The sequence below is a fragment of the Diospyros lotus genome, chromosome 7, assembly GCF_014633365.1.
Source record: "Diospyros lotus cultivar Yz01 chromosome 7, ASM1463336v1, whole genome shotgun sequence".
Classification (NCBI taxonomy): domain Eukaryota; kingdom Viridiplantae; phylum Streptophyta; class Magnoliopsida; order Ericales; family Ebenaceae; genus Diospyros; species Diospyros lotus.
In genome coordinates, this window is record NC_068344.1 from 10,525,006 (window position 1) to 10,543,384 (window position 18,379).

The 18,379-nt window shown below is 38.2% G+C and overlaps 1 protein-coding gene across 1 annotated transcript in view; it reads left to right on the forward strand.

Moving 5' to 3' along the window:
- The window catches only part of LOC127806104 (2-oxoglutarate and iron-dependent oxygenase domain-containing protein CP2-like), a 53,056-nt gene that overhangs the window by 25,987 nt on the left and 8,690 nt on the right, over positions 1-18,379 (forward strand). Inside the window, exons 3-6 of the mRNA XM_052343127.1 lie at positions 8,514-8,690; positions 8,784-8,934; positions 9,045-9,131; positions 10,027-10,151. Coding sequence (XP_052199087.1) covers positions 8,514-8,690; positions 8,784-8,934; positions 9,045-9,131; positions 10,027-10,151 — 540 coding nt within the window. The remainder of the gene's footprint in view (positions 1-8,513; positions 8,691-8,783; positions 8,935-9,044; positions 9,132-10,026; positions 10,152-18,379) is intronic.

Below are 18,379 nucleotides of genomic sequence, written 5' to 3' on the forward strand. Positions count from 1 at the left end.
CTGGATTTTAGAGACACTACATGGTTTGCCTTTGGGAGGCCATTCGAGGGTAAGGGCAATGTGCTAAAAGGCTAGACAACTATTCTTTTGGCCCGACCTAAAAAGAGATGTGGTTGAATTTGTGTTAACATGTGCAATTTGCCAACACTGCAAACATGAGCATGTTTCTTATTCAGGTTTACTACAACCACTGGCTATTCTTGAACAAGCTTGGGAAGGAATCTCTATGGACTTTGCAGAAGGGCTGCCAAAATCAGAAGGGAGAGATGGAGTTTTGGTAGTGGTGGACAGACTAACTAAATTTGCTCACTTCCTAAGCTTGACGCACCCCTGTACAACACAAGAGGTGGTTCGGTTGTTCCTAGACTTGGTGGTAAAGATCCATGGGACTCCAAAATCCATTGTATTGGACAGAAATAAGGTTTTCACCAGCACTTTCTTGCAGGAACTATTTAAGAGTTTAGGGGTTGGGTTGCATATGTCTACAGCCTATCACCTTGAAACTAACGATGGCTATCATTGACACAATGGTGGTACAATTCTAACTACCTTAGTGCTATTAAGAGGGCCCCTTTTGAGGCACTGTTTGGATATAGCCCTCCCCTATTAACAATTGTGATAAACACCCTCCAAACTCTATGGCTGTGGTGGAGTAGTATTTGCAACATAGGCAGGAGGTTTTAACGTTGCTTAAGAAGGAATTAGCTACAACCCAAAACCGAATGAAGCAAATTTCTGACAAGAGAAGAAGTGACATGGCATTTAATGTGGGAGATAGGGTGTATTTGAAGGTGAAGAGATTTCTACAACACTCTTTCTCCACTAATCATGTGTCCAAGCTGAGCCCTAAGTACTCTGGACCATTTCCCATAGTGGCTAAAGTGGCTTACAGGTTGCAGCTACTAGTTGAAGTGAAGACCCACCTGGTGTTCCATGTGTCACTACTAAAGAAATCGCTAGAACCTAATGCAGCCACCAGCCCTAACCTCCCATTTGTAGATGAAGGTCTTGAAGTGGAAGTTGAACCTCGGGCTATTGTGGATAAAAGGGTAATATATCAAGACACACTGCCCATTGCCCAAGTTCTAGTGCAGTGGACACACTTACACCCTGAACATATTCGACCCCTAGAGTAGAGAACCTAGAATTCAAGTCGAGTCTTTGATGAATGAACTCGATGATTTGATTCAATAGTTAGGAACCATTCAATAGTTAGGAACCCTACTTATACAAGTTTCTATGTTATCTAATCCTAGAAGTTAGGAGCTAATATACAACATAATTTTAGAATACAATAAGATAAGAAAACTATTATCTGTACTTCTATATGCTCTTATTATTTTTAGGAACTTATCTTTCTGCATCTTATCTTCTATCTTCATCTGCTGCATTGGCTTCTTATCTGCTTCCACTCCCGTGACTTCCTCATAAGCTAAGACTCTCCAATACCCCCCCCTCAAGCTAAAGAATAGATATCTCTCATTCTTAACTTGTTGATGAGAGTCTCAAAACCTAGTCTAGCTATGGACTTAGTAAATATATTTGCCTTTTGGTCTGTTGTGGGAATATAGATAAGTCTTATACCTCTATCTTCAACTTCTCTTTGGATGAAGTGTCGATCAATCCTGACATGTTTCATTCTATCATGCTGTACGGGGTTGTTGATGATGCTTATAGCTGACTTGCTATCACTGTAGAGCCGTGTTGGTTTAGTTAATGGCATTTGTAGATCTTCCATTAATCTTACCACCCAAATTAATTCACAAACTCCTTAGGCAATTGCCCTACATTCTGCTTTAGCATTGCTTCTTGCTACAACGGATTGTTTTTTACTTCTTCATATGACTAAATTACCCCATAACTTTGTACAAAAACCTGATGTAGATCAACTATCAATCACTGATCCTGCCCAATCTACATAAGAAAATCCTTTTGCCCCTCTTTCATCAGTCTTTTGAAACAACAGTCCGTTACCTGGTGTGCCCTTTAGGTATCCCAGAATGTGATATATAGCTGTCAAATGTTGTTGAGTTGGGGCATGCATAAATTAACTTATGATGCTCACTGAATAGGCTATATCTGGGCGTGTTAAAGACAAATAAATTAATCTCCCAACTAACCGTTGATACTTCTCCTTGTCTACTGGTGGATCATTATCCTTCTTCATATACTTCCAATTCCTCTCAAGTGGAGTTTGTCTTGGTTTGCATGCAAGCATTCCTTTATCTTTTAGAAGATCAAGAGTATATTTTCTTTGAGATATTACAATACCTTCTTTACTCCTTGCCACTTCCATTCCCAAAAAATACTTCATAGTCCCCAAGTCTTTTATCACAAATTCTTCTTTCAACCTTTGTTTTAGAGCTGCAATTTCATTAGTATCATCCCCTGTAATGATTATATCATCCATATACACAATCAAGATACACCTTTTTCCATTTTAGTGTTTAATAAATAGAGTATGGTCGGCCTCACCTTGCTTGTAACCAAATTTTGTCAGGGTCGAGCTAAACTTTTTAAACCATGCTCTAGAGGATTGTTTTAGACTGTAGAGAGATTTGTGTAGTTTGCATACCTTCCCAATCTTTTTTTCGTTTTCAAATCCGGGTGGAATCTTCATATATGCCTCTTCTTCTAGCTCTCTATTTAGAAATGCATTCTTGATGTTGAACTGAAACAACTCCCAATCTAAGTTAACAACAATGGATAGAAGTACTCTAATGGAGTTTAACTTTGCAACCAGAGCAAATATCTCTTCATAATCTATTCCATAGGTTTGAGAGTACCCTTGGGCTACCAACCTGGCTTTATAACGATCTATACTCCCATCTGATTTATATTTGATAGTAAACACCCATTTGTAGCCTACAACCTTCTTATCCTTAGGTTTGTCCACCAGTTCCCATGTGTTGTTGCTGTCCAATGCCTTCATTTCTTCCATTACAGCATTTTTCCAGTTTGCATCACCCAAAGCTTCATGTATATTGCTGGGAATAAAAGCTTCATCCATAGTTACAGTAAATGCCCTAAACTGTGGGGACAATTTAGAGTAATTTAGATAATTCGATATGGGGTATTTCACACAGGATCTTACCCATTTTTTGACTGCAATAGGCAGATCCAGATCATTCCTAGCTGTTGCACTGATTTCCTCATTTGCTGGACGGATCGCAGGTTCTAGCAACTGGCTGATTTGAGCAGGATTTTTAGGCTTTCTTGAGTACACTTTAAGTTGTTTTTTTGGACTCAATTCTTCCCTTAGATCAGTCTCCCCTAGTTCATCTGGTCTGTGATCAGATTTTGGGTTTGTAGCAGCTGATGATTGGAGATTGCTGGGTTCAAACGTTGCAGGCTGTGAACAAACAACTACAGGATCATCATCAGTAATAGAGGGGGATATAGGCAATGTAATCGGTATTGAAACTGTGGGATCCCAATAGTTCTCTTCCACCCGTGATGCAGTACTGGTGTGATAAAAAACTGTGTCATCAAATATTACATCACAAGAAACAAAGAATTTTTGTGATGTAGGACAATAACATTTATAACCTTTTTGGGTAGAAGAGTAACTAATGAAAATACACTTGAATGACTTTGGTTCTAGTTTGTGACGATTTAAGCTGGTTTGATAGACATAGACCACACATCCAAACACTTTTGGGGTAAGAGTATTAAGAATCCGAACATAAGGAAAGGTAGTCATAAGGTTGTGCAAGGGTGTTTGGTATTTTAGAACTTTGGTTGGGAGCCTATTAATCAAGTAAGCAACTATTAATATGGCCTCCCCCCAATACCTATTAGGAGTGGAACTAGTGAACATTAAAGATCTAGCCACTTAAAGTAAATGACGGTTTTTTCTCTTAGCTACCCCATTTTGTTGGGGAGTGTAGGGGCACGTGCTTTGATGAAATATTCCATTTGTAGTGAGATATTGGGTAAATGGGTAAGAGAAATACTCTCGGCCATTATCAGTCTTAAGGATGCAAATGGAGGACTGAAATACGTTTAGGACAAGTTTATGGAAATTCTGAAAAATTGCGCATACCTCAGATTTTTCTTTCACTATGTATACCCAACATACCCTTGTGTGATCATCAATGAACGTCACAAACCACCTAACACCATTCAAGTTTGAAACCCTAGCTGGACCCCATATATCACTATAGATCAAATGGAATGGCTTGGAAGGATTATATGCCTTTTGTGAATAGGAACTGTGAGTTTGTTTGGCAAGAATGCAATGGTCACACTTGAGCTCCAAATTGGCTTTATTGATGAATAAATTAGGAAACAAATGTTTCAAATATTGAAAACTAGGATGACTAAGATGTCTATGATGTCTATGCCATAACAAGATTTCTGAATTCAAACTAATTGAAAAGGAAAAACTACGAGTCAACTGACTAAGAAAAACCTTGTTGTCCAATACCCAATAGAGCCCATCTTTCTCCTTAGCACTGCCAATCATCTTTCCCATAGATCGATCTTGAAAAACACAATGTGAGGAGAAAAATGTCACGGTGCAATTTAGATCTCTAGTGAGTTTACTCACAGATAACAAGCTACATTTTAAATTTGGCACATATAAGACAGATTCAAGTACTAAACCAGCCACACACACTTTTCCTTTTCTCTTAACCGAGGATATTGTTCCATCTGCCATTAACACAGTTAGATCCTTATTTTCCAACTGAAAATTTTCAAACATAGCTATGGATCCGATCATATGATTGGATGCTCCTGTATCCATAACCCAACTGCTGTTGCTTGTCCTTCTAGTAGTTAGGGAAAAAACTGAGTTACCTCTTTGGGCCAAAGATGGTGCAGGGGTGGCTGGTGCTGGTCCATCTAAATCCTTTGGAATATGTGCACCATTCAATAATTTCTACAAGAAATCTACCTGATCTACTGCTAAATTCAATCTCATACCTCTTTCGTTGTTAGGAGTACCTACAGTTGTAGGCATACTCGTGGTTGTATAAGCTGGTCTTTCCTTCTCCTTCTTGTTTCTTGGTTGCCAATTCGGTGGCTTTCCATGAAGTTTCCAGCAGTTGTTCTTTGTATGGTGGGCTTATTACAGTATTCACACCATTATTCAGCCCTTAGATTTTCTTCTTTTTTTCGTTGTAGCAAGGGCAGATCTAGTATTCGGTTTTGCTGAAACAAGCATGACTATCCTTCTGCTTTCTTCACGTTTAACTTCCGCGAATGCTTCTCTAAGTGTCGGCAGTGGCTTGATACCTAAGAGGCGTCCCTGAACCTCATCCAAGTTTGAATTGAGGCCTTGAAGGAAGTCGAAAACTTGCTTCTTTTCCTGCATCTTGTTATATTTCTGGTTGTCACTTGGGCATTCCCACTTTGGATCATAATATAAATCCATTTCTTGCTATAGCTCCACTAAGTTGTTGTAGTATTTAGTAACTGAGAGTCCACTTTGTTTTGTAGTCCGAATGGTTGCTCAAATCTCGAAACAATGGACAATATTCTCAAGATCAGAATATAGCTCCTGGATTGCATCCCATATTTCTTTTGCAGTCTTGTAAAACAGATGGGTTCGGCCTATCTTTGGTTCCATTGAGTTGATTAGCCATGCCATGAGAATAGAGTTCTCTACTTCCCATCGCTAGTAATCTTCGGACTTTTCTTAAGGTGTTGGAACGGTCCCAATGAGGTAGCCAAATTTCCCTTTGCCCTTAATCACCAAAGTCACAGACTGAGACCATTCCCTGAAATTCCTGCCATTCAGCTTGTGCTGTGTGATTTGCAAGGTTTGGCTATCCATGGAGGGTGTGCTGGCAGGAATGACGATAGGTTGCACGCTCGGCTATAGGCGTTGATCCGAGAGAAGACTCCTCAGTTGTAGGGATGGCTGTTGGATTAGGGCTAGTCATATTGATTAGGATACTCAGCTATGAGAAATCGAGCTCTGATACCATGAACAGATTCGGCCCCTAGAGTAGGGAACCCAAAATTCAAGTCGAGTCTTTGATGAATGAACTCGATGATCTGATTCAATAGATAGGAACCCTACTTATACAAGTTTCTATGTTATCTAATCCTAGAAGTTAGGAGCTAATATATAATAGAATTTTAGAATACAATAAGATAAGAAAACTATTATCTCTACTTCTATCTACTCCTATTATTTTTCCTTATTTTTAGAAACTTATCTTTCTGCATCTTATCTTCTTTTCTTGATCGGCTGGGGGCCTATCTTCATTTGCTGCATTGGCTTCTTATCTGCTTCCACTCCCGTGACTTCCTCATAAGCTAGGACTCTCCAACACACCCAAACCATACCACTTGGGAGTATTTTCCAGGCATGCTGAAGTAGTTCCCAAAGGCAGCCCAATTGCTATAATTTCTTAGGGGCAAGAAATTTTTCAAGGGAAGGGGATTGTCATGACCCTTGGGGTAAATAAGTCATGAGTCTGTGTCATGACCCTAGGATTTAGCTAGGGTCTTAGAAGGAATTGAAAGGAATTTGGGGAAGAACAAAGAAGAAATGAAGGGGGAGATTGAACAGAATTAGGGAGAAAGTTAAGAGAAATGAGAGGGAGAATGGAGAGAAATTTAGAGAGAGAATAAGAGTTTCAATTATCAATTTCAGCATATTTTTCTCCTCTTACAATTGGCCTTTTTATATGCATAGCTAGATGTTTAACTAATTTCTAACAATATCCTACCAGCACCCATGTGCTTCTAACAACTTGTAAAATATCTCTAACTAACTATTATACCCTATTACAATAATGCCTCTTTATTACTCCTAAGGTCATGACAGGCTGCTAACACATAAGCTGATTGTACCTTTTAGTTAATGCTGTAACCATTTGTACCTTTTCAGTTAGACATTACAACTGAAAGGACCAACCTATAAAAAGCCTAAGTGTAGAGGATGGGAATTATGTTGGAGTAATGACAAATTCTTTCCCTCTAAATTTCTATTTCCCTCTCCTTTCTCTCGCTGAATTCTCCCTCCCTTTCTATTCTCTTTCTTGGATCTTCTAGAACTTGTCCAAGTCTCAACCTCGGGACTTGACAGGAAGTAGTCTATTTGGGTTGTTGATATGCCATTTTTATATGCGATCACGTCTTTATCCTGTTTCTTAAACATAATATTGGCCATGATGAGCTCATATGCCATGGCAAATCCAAAATAGCTTTATTCTTAGTATTTATTTCCTCAAATTACCTCGATGTACATCTCTATATCCATTGCCCTCTCTACCCACATGGTCATTTAAGTCACCCTGTCACCCTCTATAATGACCTCTCCTGATTAACCCCACTCTAAATCTTTCCAACATATTGCTTTTATCTCCTCTTCTAACCCAAGTTGCAATGCATATGTACTAACAATATTCATAGTTACGTCTCTTAGAACAACTTTAATTACAATAATCTTATCTCCTATTCTTTTCACATCCACTACCTAAGTCTTATTGATAATAATCCTCATTCCATTCCTTGCCCCCTTCCCTGTGTATGAAAGTTTATATCCAGATTTTGTTAATATTTTTGCCTTATCTCCAACCCATCTCGTCTCTTGGAGGCACATAGTAGTAATCTTTCTCCTAATCATTACACTTATTACTTCCATAGATTTACCTGTCAAAAGTCCCAATATTCAATGACTCAATCCTTAATCATGATTTTGGACTAGCTTTACTCGCATCCATCCATGAAAAATGCAAGAATCCTTGCAAGTTTAACACTAGATCTGGGTGCTGATGTGGCAGCTGTAACCCATTTGTCACTACACTCTAGCAGGGTAGCGTGTCACTATGAAGGGTTACACCCCAACGGTTTTTCATTTGTCTTGAATTCATGTTTGTTTTATTTGATTTGACGAGTTTTTAGGTTGTATATTGGCTACCTAACACAACCCTAAGGCATTTCTCCAATGGTTTGGCCAAATGCTAAATTGTTTTTTCCTTGAAAATATTCTTATAAGGGTGTTCTTTACAGAAATGATTCTCATGACAACAGAAGTATACACAATGCCAGATGGGCACTCAATCGGCTAAGATAACATTCAGTTGACTAAATTCATGTTCCAGTCAACTGTGTGTCCAGAACACAAACCTTGGTAATCTGCCAGGTTTCAATTTTCTGTGTTCTTCTCCCAGTTGACTGGATTACTTCAGTAGATTAAGGTTTTATTCTCTGCAATGTTCTTGTGGTCGACTGAACCAAGGCATTTTGTAAAAAGTCATTACTTTTAAGGCCAAAATTTGTGTCAAACATCATCCAATCACATAAGACCAAGTAAAAGTTATTTTATTTAATTATTAAGTTGTATTTTGTGAAAGCATTAGTTTGGACAAATTGATTGTAGATATATCCTTGAAAACATTGAGCCTTATTCATTTTAAAACATGCATCCAAGATCTTACCATGCTCTTGGAGGCTGAATGATCTTTATTTTGCTTCAATGCATCAATGCTTCCACTTTGAGTCTTCAATGCATTTATTGATCCAATATCTCAGTTGTTTTTCTGTCTTTTCAGCCTCTTTACAAGGAGCTGTATACTATGCATGCTGCAAATTTCTTTGTACCCTCATTTCTGAAGGCAGTCAATGAGAACACAGAAGAGAGTTTTAGAAATATAATGGCTGAACCTGCTCCAGGAGTTTTTGCATTTGAAATGCTTCAGCCACGTTTTTGTGAATTATTGCTTTCTGAGGTATTGCCTGGCTTTGTTCTTGTCATCTTGCGTGTTAATTTTTCTCACTCTAGTTTATTGTTTATGTTTTCTTATGAGGTTTTAATTGCTTAGGTAGAAAACTTTGAAAAGTGGGTACATGAGACAAAATTCAGAATTATGCGACCAAACACAATGAATAAGTATGGTGCTGTTCTTGATGATTTCGGCCTGGAAACCATGCTTGACAAGTTGATGGAAGATTTTATACGCCCTATATCTAGAGGTAGTGGTTTGGATGACTTTTAGGTCAAAGAATAGACAAAGTTGAATGTTGGATTCAATATTTACTTTATCCTTTTGTTCTTCAGTCTGATGGATATTCATTTGTTGCAGTTTTCTTCACTGAAGTTGGAGGATCCACATTAGATACTCACCATGGTTTTGTAGTTGAGTATGGAATTGATAGAGATGTTGATCTTGGTGGGTATTCTCTTTAACGCCCCCTTCCCCCTCCCAAAGAGTATAAATAAAATCAAATAACCTTATCTACCCAGCCTTTTATTATATATTATAGTGGTTTATTTGCTTGCTTTTTTGCATATAATTGTTGTGCAAGTTTTGGCATGAAGTTCTTACACAGAAACAAGATTAAGGCATTTTCTAGCCAATTGAAACTTAACAAGGGCATAAATTTCATTGCCGATTTTCATAATGCTATGTCCTATTTTCTCTTTGATAATATTATTAGATATTTTTTGAATTAGACATTTTTTTTTATAGGTTCTAATGAGGAATTATGTAATTTGGTAAGTGCTGAGCCAAATGACAGCTTGTTGGTGACTGTATGAATGTGGTGCAAAATGGCTAGTTTTTTTTTTTGGTTAGACATGCATGTAGTTTTAACCTGTTGGAATCTCGGGTAAAAGAGGGCTGGATAGACAGCTTATACAGCTGTAAACATATGGTTATTATGGAAAGGTTGACTTTTGTGGTGCAGGACTGTAAATGGCAGATTCTATGGAGGCAATTAAGGAAGACAACAAAGCCATCAAATCTAAAGAATTGTGAATGTATATGAGCTGTAATTAGGATGATTCTTGTATATACTTTCCTTATGTATTATTTCCTTTTGTTTAAGATTTCTAAGCTGTAAATTATGAGGTTATAAATAGAGGATAATCCAAAGGGCCTAGGTGTCTTTGCCTATAGTTTCAAAACCTAGTTGCTGCTATTCTTACATAACCTTACCTTTTTGTTTTCCTATTTTCAGTTATAATTTTTTCATCTATGATGCACAAAATTCTGTTTTTTATTTTTGTTTGGTGCTTAAATTTTTTATATGGACATTAGAATGGGGATGGTTTTACCTTTGTAGGTTTCCATGTGGATGACTCAGAAGTTACTTTAAACGTTTGCTTGGGTAAGCAATTTTCTGGTGGAGAATTGTTCTTCCGGGGTGTTAGATGTGATAAACATGTAAATACAGAAACACAGTCTGAGGTATGTTGTAAAATTTGTGATATTCAACTGTGACAAAATTGATCACATTTAGCAAAGGCTTTTATTTTACATGCAGTTATTTGATTAGTTTGATGGCCATTTTGTTCTTCATTAACAGCTTCAAGGACTACAAATGTTTTTAGAAATCCTTTTTTGTTTTCCTGCATGTGACTGTTTATTGAATATGGTCCTAGGAGGATGCTCCTTTATTTACACTGCATGGAGAAACTTTAAGGTGTTCCTTCTATTTTCTTTATTCTTTATTCTATATTCTAAAGTATGGTACTAGTTACTCATATGGCTATTTGTTGCCATCTACTGTTGATATAAAAAATGCGGCTCCTTACTTTCACATGCATTGATTTGTACAATAAAAGGTCATCACATAAACCATAGTGACTTCTTCAATGTAATTGAAATTTAAAAATGAAAAAAAAAATTGAAGAATGATGTTGTGAATAAAATAATGTGTGTATTCTGTCAAAAGTGTAAAATACAAGTATTTTAAGTTAATTATACTAATACCCCGTACTTTTTTTATTTAACACTTCCCCTCAAGTTGGAGCATATATATTGAGCATGCCAAACTTGGTACAAATGTAATTCATACGAGAATCTCTAAGTGACTTGGTGAGTAAATCAACCAATTGATCGTTGGAACCCACATATGTTTTAACTACCTCCCCAGAGAGCACATTTTCTCTAACAAAGTGACAATCAATTTCAATATGCTTGGTTCTCTCATGAAACACAGGATTGGAAGCAATATGCATTGCGACCTGATTGTCACAAATCAATTGCATAGATTTGACATGTGTAACTCCTAACTCCTCAATTAATTGTTTCGCCCACATTAGTTCATATATTGTCACGGTCATTGCCCTATATTCATCTTCTACACCGGATTTGGCGACAACAGTTTGTTTCTTATTTTTCCAAGAGACTAGGTTTCCATCTACTAATACACAGTATCCAGATGTGGATCACTTGCCATTAGCTGATCTTGCTCAATCAGCATCTGTATATCCCACAATTTGACTGTGTCTATGATTTTGATACAAAACACCTCGACCAAGGGCAAACTTAATATACCAAAGAATACAAATTACTGCATCCTAGTGACTGTCACAAGGTGAATCCAAGATTGACTTTCCACACTCATAGCAAATGAAATATCAAAACGTGTGACTGCGAGGTAATTAAGTTTCCCAACTAGTTGACGGTGGTAGCGCCCAAGGTCAGAAAAGGCTCCCCCTGTCTTGGTAATAGTCTGATATTTGGATCTGTAGGAGTATCTGTTGGCTTACATCCAAGCAACCCCCTCTCCTCTAACAAATCCACGGCATACTTTTTTGAGAAATATAGATGCCTTGCTTAGACCGAGCTACCTCAATACCCAAAAAATATTTCAAGGAATCTAGATCCTTAGTCTGAAATTGTTGGTGAAGATGTGCCTTCAATTTAGTGATGCCAACATTATCATCCCCTATAAGTACTATATCATCAACATATACGACTACAAGAATATAGTGGCTAGACTGAGAGCGATAAAAGACAGAATGATCAGCTTCATTGCGAGTTAACCCAAATTTAAGAATAACTGAACTGAATCAACCAAACCAAGCTCAAGAAGACTGTTTTAAGCCGTATAAAGATTTTCGAAGGCGACACAGTAGCCTAGACTCCTCCTGAGCAACAAAGCCAGGAGGTTGCTCCATATACACCTCTTCTTGTAAATTGCCATGAAGAAATGCATTTTTGATGTCTAGTTGATGAAGAGGCCAGTGAAACATAGCAGCAAGGGACAAGAAAAGGAGAATATAGGAGATCTTAGCAACAATAGAAAATGTATCGCCATAATTAAGGCAAAAAATCTGAGTGTATTCTTTGGCAACAACGTGGGTCGTAAGGCGATCAATTCGGTCGTTAGGATCAACTCTAACAGTGAAAACCCAGCGAGAACCAACAGTAGACTTACCTTTGGGATGAGGTCCCAAGTCCCAAGTCCTAGTGGAATGTAAGGTAGACATTTCTTCAACCATAGCAGCTCGCCACCCTTCCACAAATGACAATGGTAAAGTAGGAAGGGGTGATGCTATGCCAATACCCACAACTGAGGTGTGAGAATGCTCATTAAAATTAGTAATAGTCACCCAAATAGGTGGTCATATCTAAATTAGCTTGTTATAGATTGAACAAAGCACCAATCACATCGTAAATACGAGTGATGTCACTCGTATACAACTGACGAGCCCAAGTCCATAGAGCACTACACTCATGAAAATGTTGAAATATAGGCATTAAAGTCAGCTTAATAGTCTGCCTTAGTAAACTGAGTAACTGTGTATCTACCTGTTGAAAGAGGTTGATATCCCTTTGGAATATTTTAAATGATCGTTGATAAATGAGCCAGAAGACCATGTCCAAGAAACAAAATTTCAGTTGCGGATGACCAAATAGAATAATTTTGTCCATTCAATTTCTCTGTGGTAATAACTGGTGTGCTAAAAAAATGGGGAATAGTCACAGTTGTGGACATGGTGGAGAGGCTTGTGGATGAAGAGTGTGTTGTAGATGAAGACATGGTACAGAAAGAACAACCCACTATTTTGGCTGACTAGATCTGGAGTAGGTCGGATCTGGGTGGGTCGGATTTGGTCCATATTTGAGAAACTTGAAGATCTGGGTAGCTAGCTTGGTTGTTGCTTCAATGGTTGAAAATTTGATGGAGGCTGGGAGGCTCGCGGATGATGGCAACAACGGATGGCAAGGCCGCTGAGTGTGTCGACGGTAGGAGGAGAAGAAGCCCGACGAAGGCAGAAAGTGGCGATGGCAAGTACTTGGCGGAAGGTGAAGTGGTGGCTATGCAAGAATGAAAGTTACATGAAGCAGGTGGTGGCGATGGCAAGTGCTAGGCGGAAGATGAAGAAGAAGTGGCCACGGAAGATCGATTGATAGCAGAAACCCACAACTGGAGATCCACAACGGAAGAGACTGAGTGGCAATGCGCGACATTGGATTGGAAGGTGATGGTTGACTACAACAAAGGCAGCAATCGGAGAGCTGCTTGACGACCGATGATTGCGTGGGAGATCGACAGTGATGGTTAGATCGATAGGATGAAGGCAGTGGCTACGCAAGAACAGTGATCGTGTCTTGAACAATGGATAGAGACGATGCGGTTGATGACAGGAAGAAGGGGTTGACAGCCGCAGTGACGGCTAGATCTAGGGTTAGGGTTTGTCTAATAGCTTTGATACCATGTGAATAAAATAATTTGTGTATTTTGTTAAAAGTGTATAATATAAGAGAATATATGTACAAGTAATTTTAAGTTAATTATACTAATACTCCGTACTTATCTTATTTAACACATGTAAATATATACGTAATATATTCCAATAGCAATTAGAAGACGGGCAATGAATAACACGCATCTACTAGTTCCATAAGATGGTTGGATTAGATGCCAAAAGATTGTAACATTTATATTTTCATATCTCCCTCTTTAACATGATAGTGATCATGAAGGGTTTTGTTTTAGGCTTAACAAGCTCAGACAACCCAAGAGTTGCTGTCTTTGTATCATACACCAATCCTTGTCCAAATGCATCCACTTTTCCAGTTATTGAGAACCTCATGTTTATCGTGGGTACACATCTCCTTTGCTTGCACGTATAAGTTGAGTTGCCGAAACTGTTTTTCCCTCTTCTTTTGGCTTCATAGTTTTTAGAATCATAAGACCTAAACTTCTAATTACTTATGTATTAGAGATATTTGGAATAGAGAATAAATTTCTTTTCTTTCCACTTACTTCCCAATATGTAGTGCCAAATTAATTTCTTTAATATTTTTGTGTAATATAAATGATTTGTAATGTAAACATTTGAAGTGATAGTGTTTTCATATATTCATATAAAAAATGGTTGATGGTACTTGCATAATAGTTATATGGCCTCTTTATATCCACCAATTTTGGAAGCATGAATGTTGGTTTATCAAAACAAAGAATACAGAAGCTGAGACTTAAGTTATTATATTTCATTAATCAACTGGATTTATACAAGTGCAAAAAACAAACAAATTGTAATTGTTTCCTGAAAATCTTGAACCAACTTTTGACTATTATTCAAATTTAAACAGAAAATTCAAACTGAAACAGAATAACGAAATGATAAGACTTCAAATGCTTGCAGCCTTGCTTAACAACTTTGTAGACAACCTGGCATTGACCGGGTCTTCAATTGCAGCCACAGAGGCATCCTTTAACAGTCGTCCTTGCTTCTTTCACTGCAAATTCTCAAATTCTTTCTCAGTTCTTCAAATCTGGCTTTAGACAAAGCCTTTGTTAGAATATCAGCAAGTTGTTCCTCAGTCCTGCAGTGAACCAGAACTATTTCCTTGTTTTTCTGAACCTCTCTAATAAAATAAAAGTTGATTTTAAAATGTTTGGTTCTGCCATGGAATACTGGATCATTGGAAATAGAAATAGCAGTTTCATTATCAATAAAGATTCCAGTTGCTTTATTCTGATCATGCTCCAAATCTGACAGCAGGTTCCATATCCATAAAGCTTGATTCACAACTGCAGTTGCAACAACACTTTTTGCTTGTGCTGTTATTGAGCAACAATATCTTGTTTCTTTGAACTCCAGGAGAAGCAACTTGAACCAAGACTGAATAAGTATCCAGAAGTACTCCTCATATCATCACATGATTTAGCCCAATCACTATCAACAAAACCATGCAAATTCAATTTCTCAGATTTCTCAGACCAAACTCCGAGATCAAGAGTGTCTTTGATCTAAGCATCCCTTTTGCAGCCTCAAAATGCAAGCAACTCACTTGCACAATAGACAAACTTGTGAGAAAATAATTATAAGAGAAAAACCTAAATGATTAGCCTCTCTTAGCTTGTTATTTATAATAGGCATAACGAGCCTTAAACACCTATAGACTTATCCTAATTACAAAATAAAACATAAACATATAATAATCACAATTATACTAATAATTCTAACACTCCTCTTCAAGTTGGAGCATAGATATCATATGCACCAAGCTTGTTACAAATATATTCTATTCGAGAACCCTTTAGAGACTTGGTGAAGACATCTGCAAGTTGATCACTGGAGTTATAACAAACTCTATAACAATAACACCTTCAACTAGATTTTCTCTAATAAAGTGAGTTAATTTCAATATGCTTAGTTTACTCATGGAACATTGGATTTTAACCAATGTGTAAGGCAGTCTGATTATCACAAATAAGCTTCATAGGGGACACTCCACAAAACTTGAGTTCCTGCAAGAGTTGTTAAGCCAGATGAGCTTACAAGTTGCATTAGCCATAGCCCGATACTCTGCCTCTACACTAGATCTAGCTACTACATTCTGTTTCTTACTTTTCCAAGAAACCAAATTTCTTCCCACAAGAACACAATACCCAAAGGTTGATTGACGATCAGAAGGAGATCCGGCCCAATCTGCATCTGTATAACAACAAATATATGTGTGTCCCTTATCTCCATAGAGTAACCCTTTACTTGACGCTCCTTGATATATCTCAGAATCCGAATAACAACATCCCAATGAGAATCACATGGAGAACTGAGGAACTGACTAACTACACTCACAGCAAAAACAATGTCGGGACGAGTGACTGTGAGATAGTTCAACTTCCCTACCAGTCTCCTATACCTACTAGGGTTTGAATAAAGCTCCCCCTGTCCCGGCACAAGTTGAATATTCGGATCCATTGGGGTGTTAACTGGTTTGCAGTTCACCATATCAGTTTCTTCTAGGATGTCAAGGGCATACTTCCTTTGAGAAATTGAGATACCATCTTCTGATTGAGCAACTTCAATACCTAAGAAATACTGAAGTCGACCTAGGTCTTTGGTCTGAAAATGCTGATGTAGATGTTCCTTCAACTTTTGTATTCCAACCTGATCACTCCCTGTGATAATAATATCATCTACATAAACAATAAGGTAGATACATAAAGAAGATGAATGGCGATAGAAAACTGAATGATTAGTTTCACTTTGAGTGATACCAAAGGCTTGAACCTGACAAACCACGCCCGTGGAGATTGTTTCAGACTATAGAGAGACTTCTTGAGTTTGCAGACTACATTAGACTCTCCCTGAACAACAAAACTAGGTGGTTGCTCCATATAGATCTCTTCCTGCAAATCACTATGAAGAAAGCCATTTTTAACATTGAGCTGATAAAGTGGTCAATGACGCGTGGTAGCCAGAGAGAGAAAGTTCGCAATAGGAGAGAAGGTATCACTATAATCCAGCCCATAGATCTGTGTAAAGCCTTTGGAGCGGGTCTTAAGACGTTCCACTTGGCCATTAGGACCCACTTTGGGAGTGAATACCCACCGTCAACCAACAGAAGTCTTTGCTAGTGGTAAAGACACCAAATCCCAAGTACCATTCGAATATAAGGCGTCAATCTCATCTAACATAATCTGGTGCCAACCAGGATGAGATAGAGCTTCACCTGTGGTTTTAGGAATAGAAACAGAGGAAAGACTTGAAACAAAGGCACTATAAGAAGGGGATAAATGGTCATAGCATAAAAAGTTCTAAATAGGATGTGGATTACGAGTAGACTATGTACTTTTGTGAAGAGTAGCGGGGAGACTTTCGGGCTTAGGATCTGAAGCAGGAGGGATCACAGACGAAGAGAATGAGTCAGGAGAGTCCTAGGATGGAGGAATGCTGGCACCGGTAGCAGGATGAGGACGGCATTGATATGTAAGAAGTGGAAGAGTCGTGAAAGGTGGACCGAAAAATGGTAGGGTAGGCGCTACAGAGGAGACAAATGGACCTGATGAAGATAGCGGAAAAAAAGAAAAAGGAATGGGCAAAACCTGGTGAAGACTATGAATCAGGTTGAGCAACTGAAAAGAAAGACTGTTGTTCAAGGAACGTGATATCAGCAGACAAAAGATAGCGGTTCAGCTCAGAAGAGTAACACTTATAGCCTTTCTGCAACTGGGAATTGTTGAGGAAGATACACTTGAGAGATTTTGCAACAAGTTTATTCTGTACAGGTGAAAAAGAATGCATAAAACAGATATAGCCAAAAACACGAAGAGGAATAGAATAAAGTGGCTGTGTAGGGAACAAAAGGGAATGAGGGATTTGGTCCTGTAACGCTAAAGATGGCATGCGATTGATTAGATAACATTTAGTTAGAACAACATCCTCTCAAAATTTGGTGGGAAGATTAGCATGTAAAAGGAGCGTCCGGGCAGTCTCAATAAGATTACGCTCAGCAACACCATTTTGTTGAGGTGTGTAAGGACAAGAGAATTGATGCAGGATGCCATTAGCAGTCATAAAGGTAATAAATTGAGAAGAAAAATACTCAAGGGCATTATCACTACGTAAGGCACGTATAGAAACTCCAAATTGTGTTTTTATTTTAGCAGTGAATGTCTGAAAGATAGAAAACAACTCGGACTGACTCTTCATAAGAAACAACCAAGTGTAACGAGAAAAGTTATCAATGAAAGTAACGAAATATGAAAGACCAAGAGTAGAATTGACGCGATTGGGCCCCCATACATTAGAGTGCACAAGGGAAAATGGAGCCTCAGTCCTATTATGGACTCAACGAGAAAAAGAATTACGAGCGTGTTTACCATGTTGACATGACTCACAATTAAACATGGACAATGACGACAAACTAGGAACTCACTTCTTTAGTTTGGAGAGGCTGGGATGACCGAGACGATAGTGGAGAAGATCTGGGGAAGTGGCACTGGTGCAAGCTACCAGCGAACTAGGCACAACAAGATGATAGTGACCCTGTGACTCACACCCAATGCCAATCGTCCGCCCCATACCCTAGTCCTAAACACAAACAAAGGTAGAAGTAAAGATAACATAACAGTTAAGGGTTTTGGTGAGTTGGCTAACTGAAATCAAATTAAAAGGACTATCAGGAACATATAAAACATAATTTAATGAGAAATACGAGGTGAGTGTGATTTGGCCGATTCCTTTAGTTGCAGTTTTGGTGCCGTCAGCCAAGATAACAGTAGGCAAGGTATTAGAATAGGTGAGGAGAAAATAAGTTCATTACCATACATATGGCCATTGGCGCCAGAATCTATAATCCAAGGACTAATAGATAAGCCTTGAGCAACACAAGCAACGGGATTACCAGGATGAGATTGCTAGGTGGCCTAGAACTTCAGGAGGGCA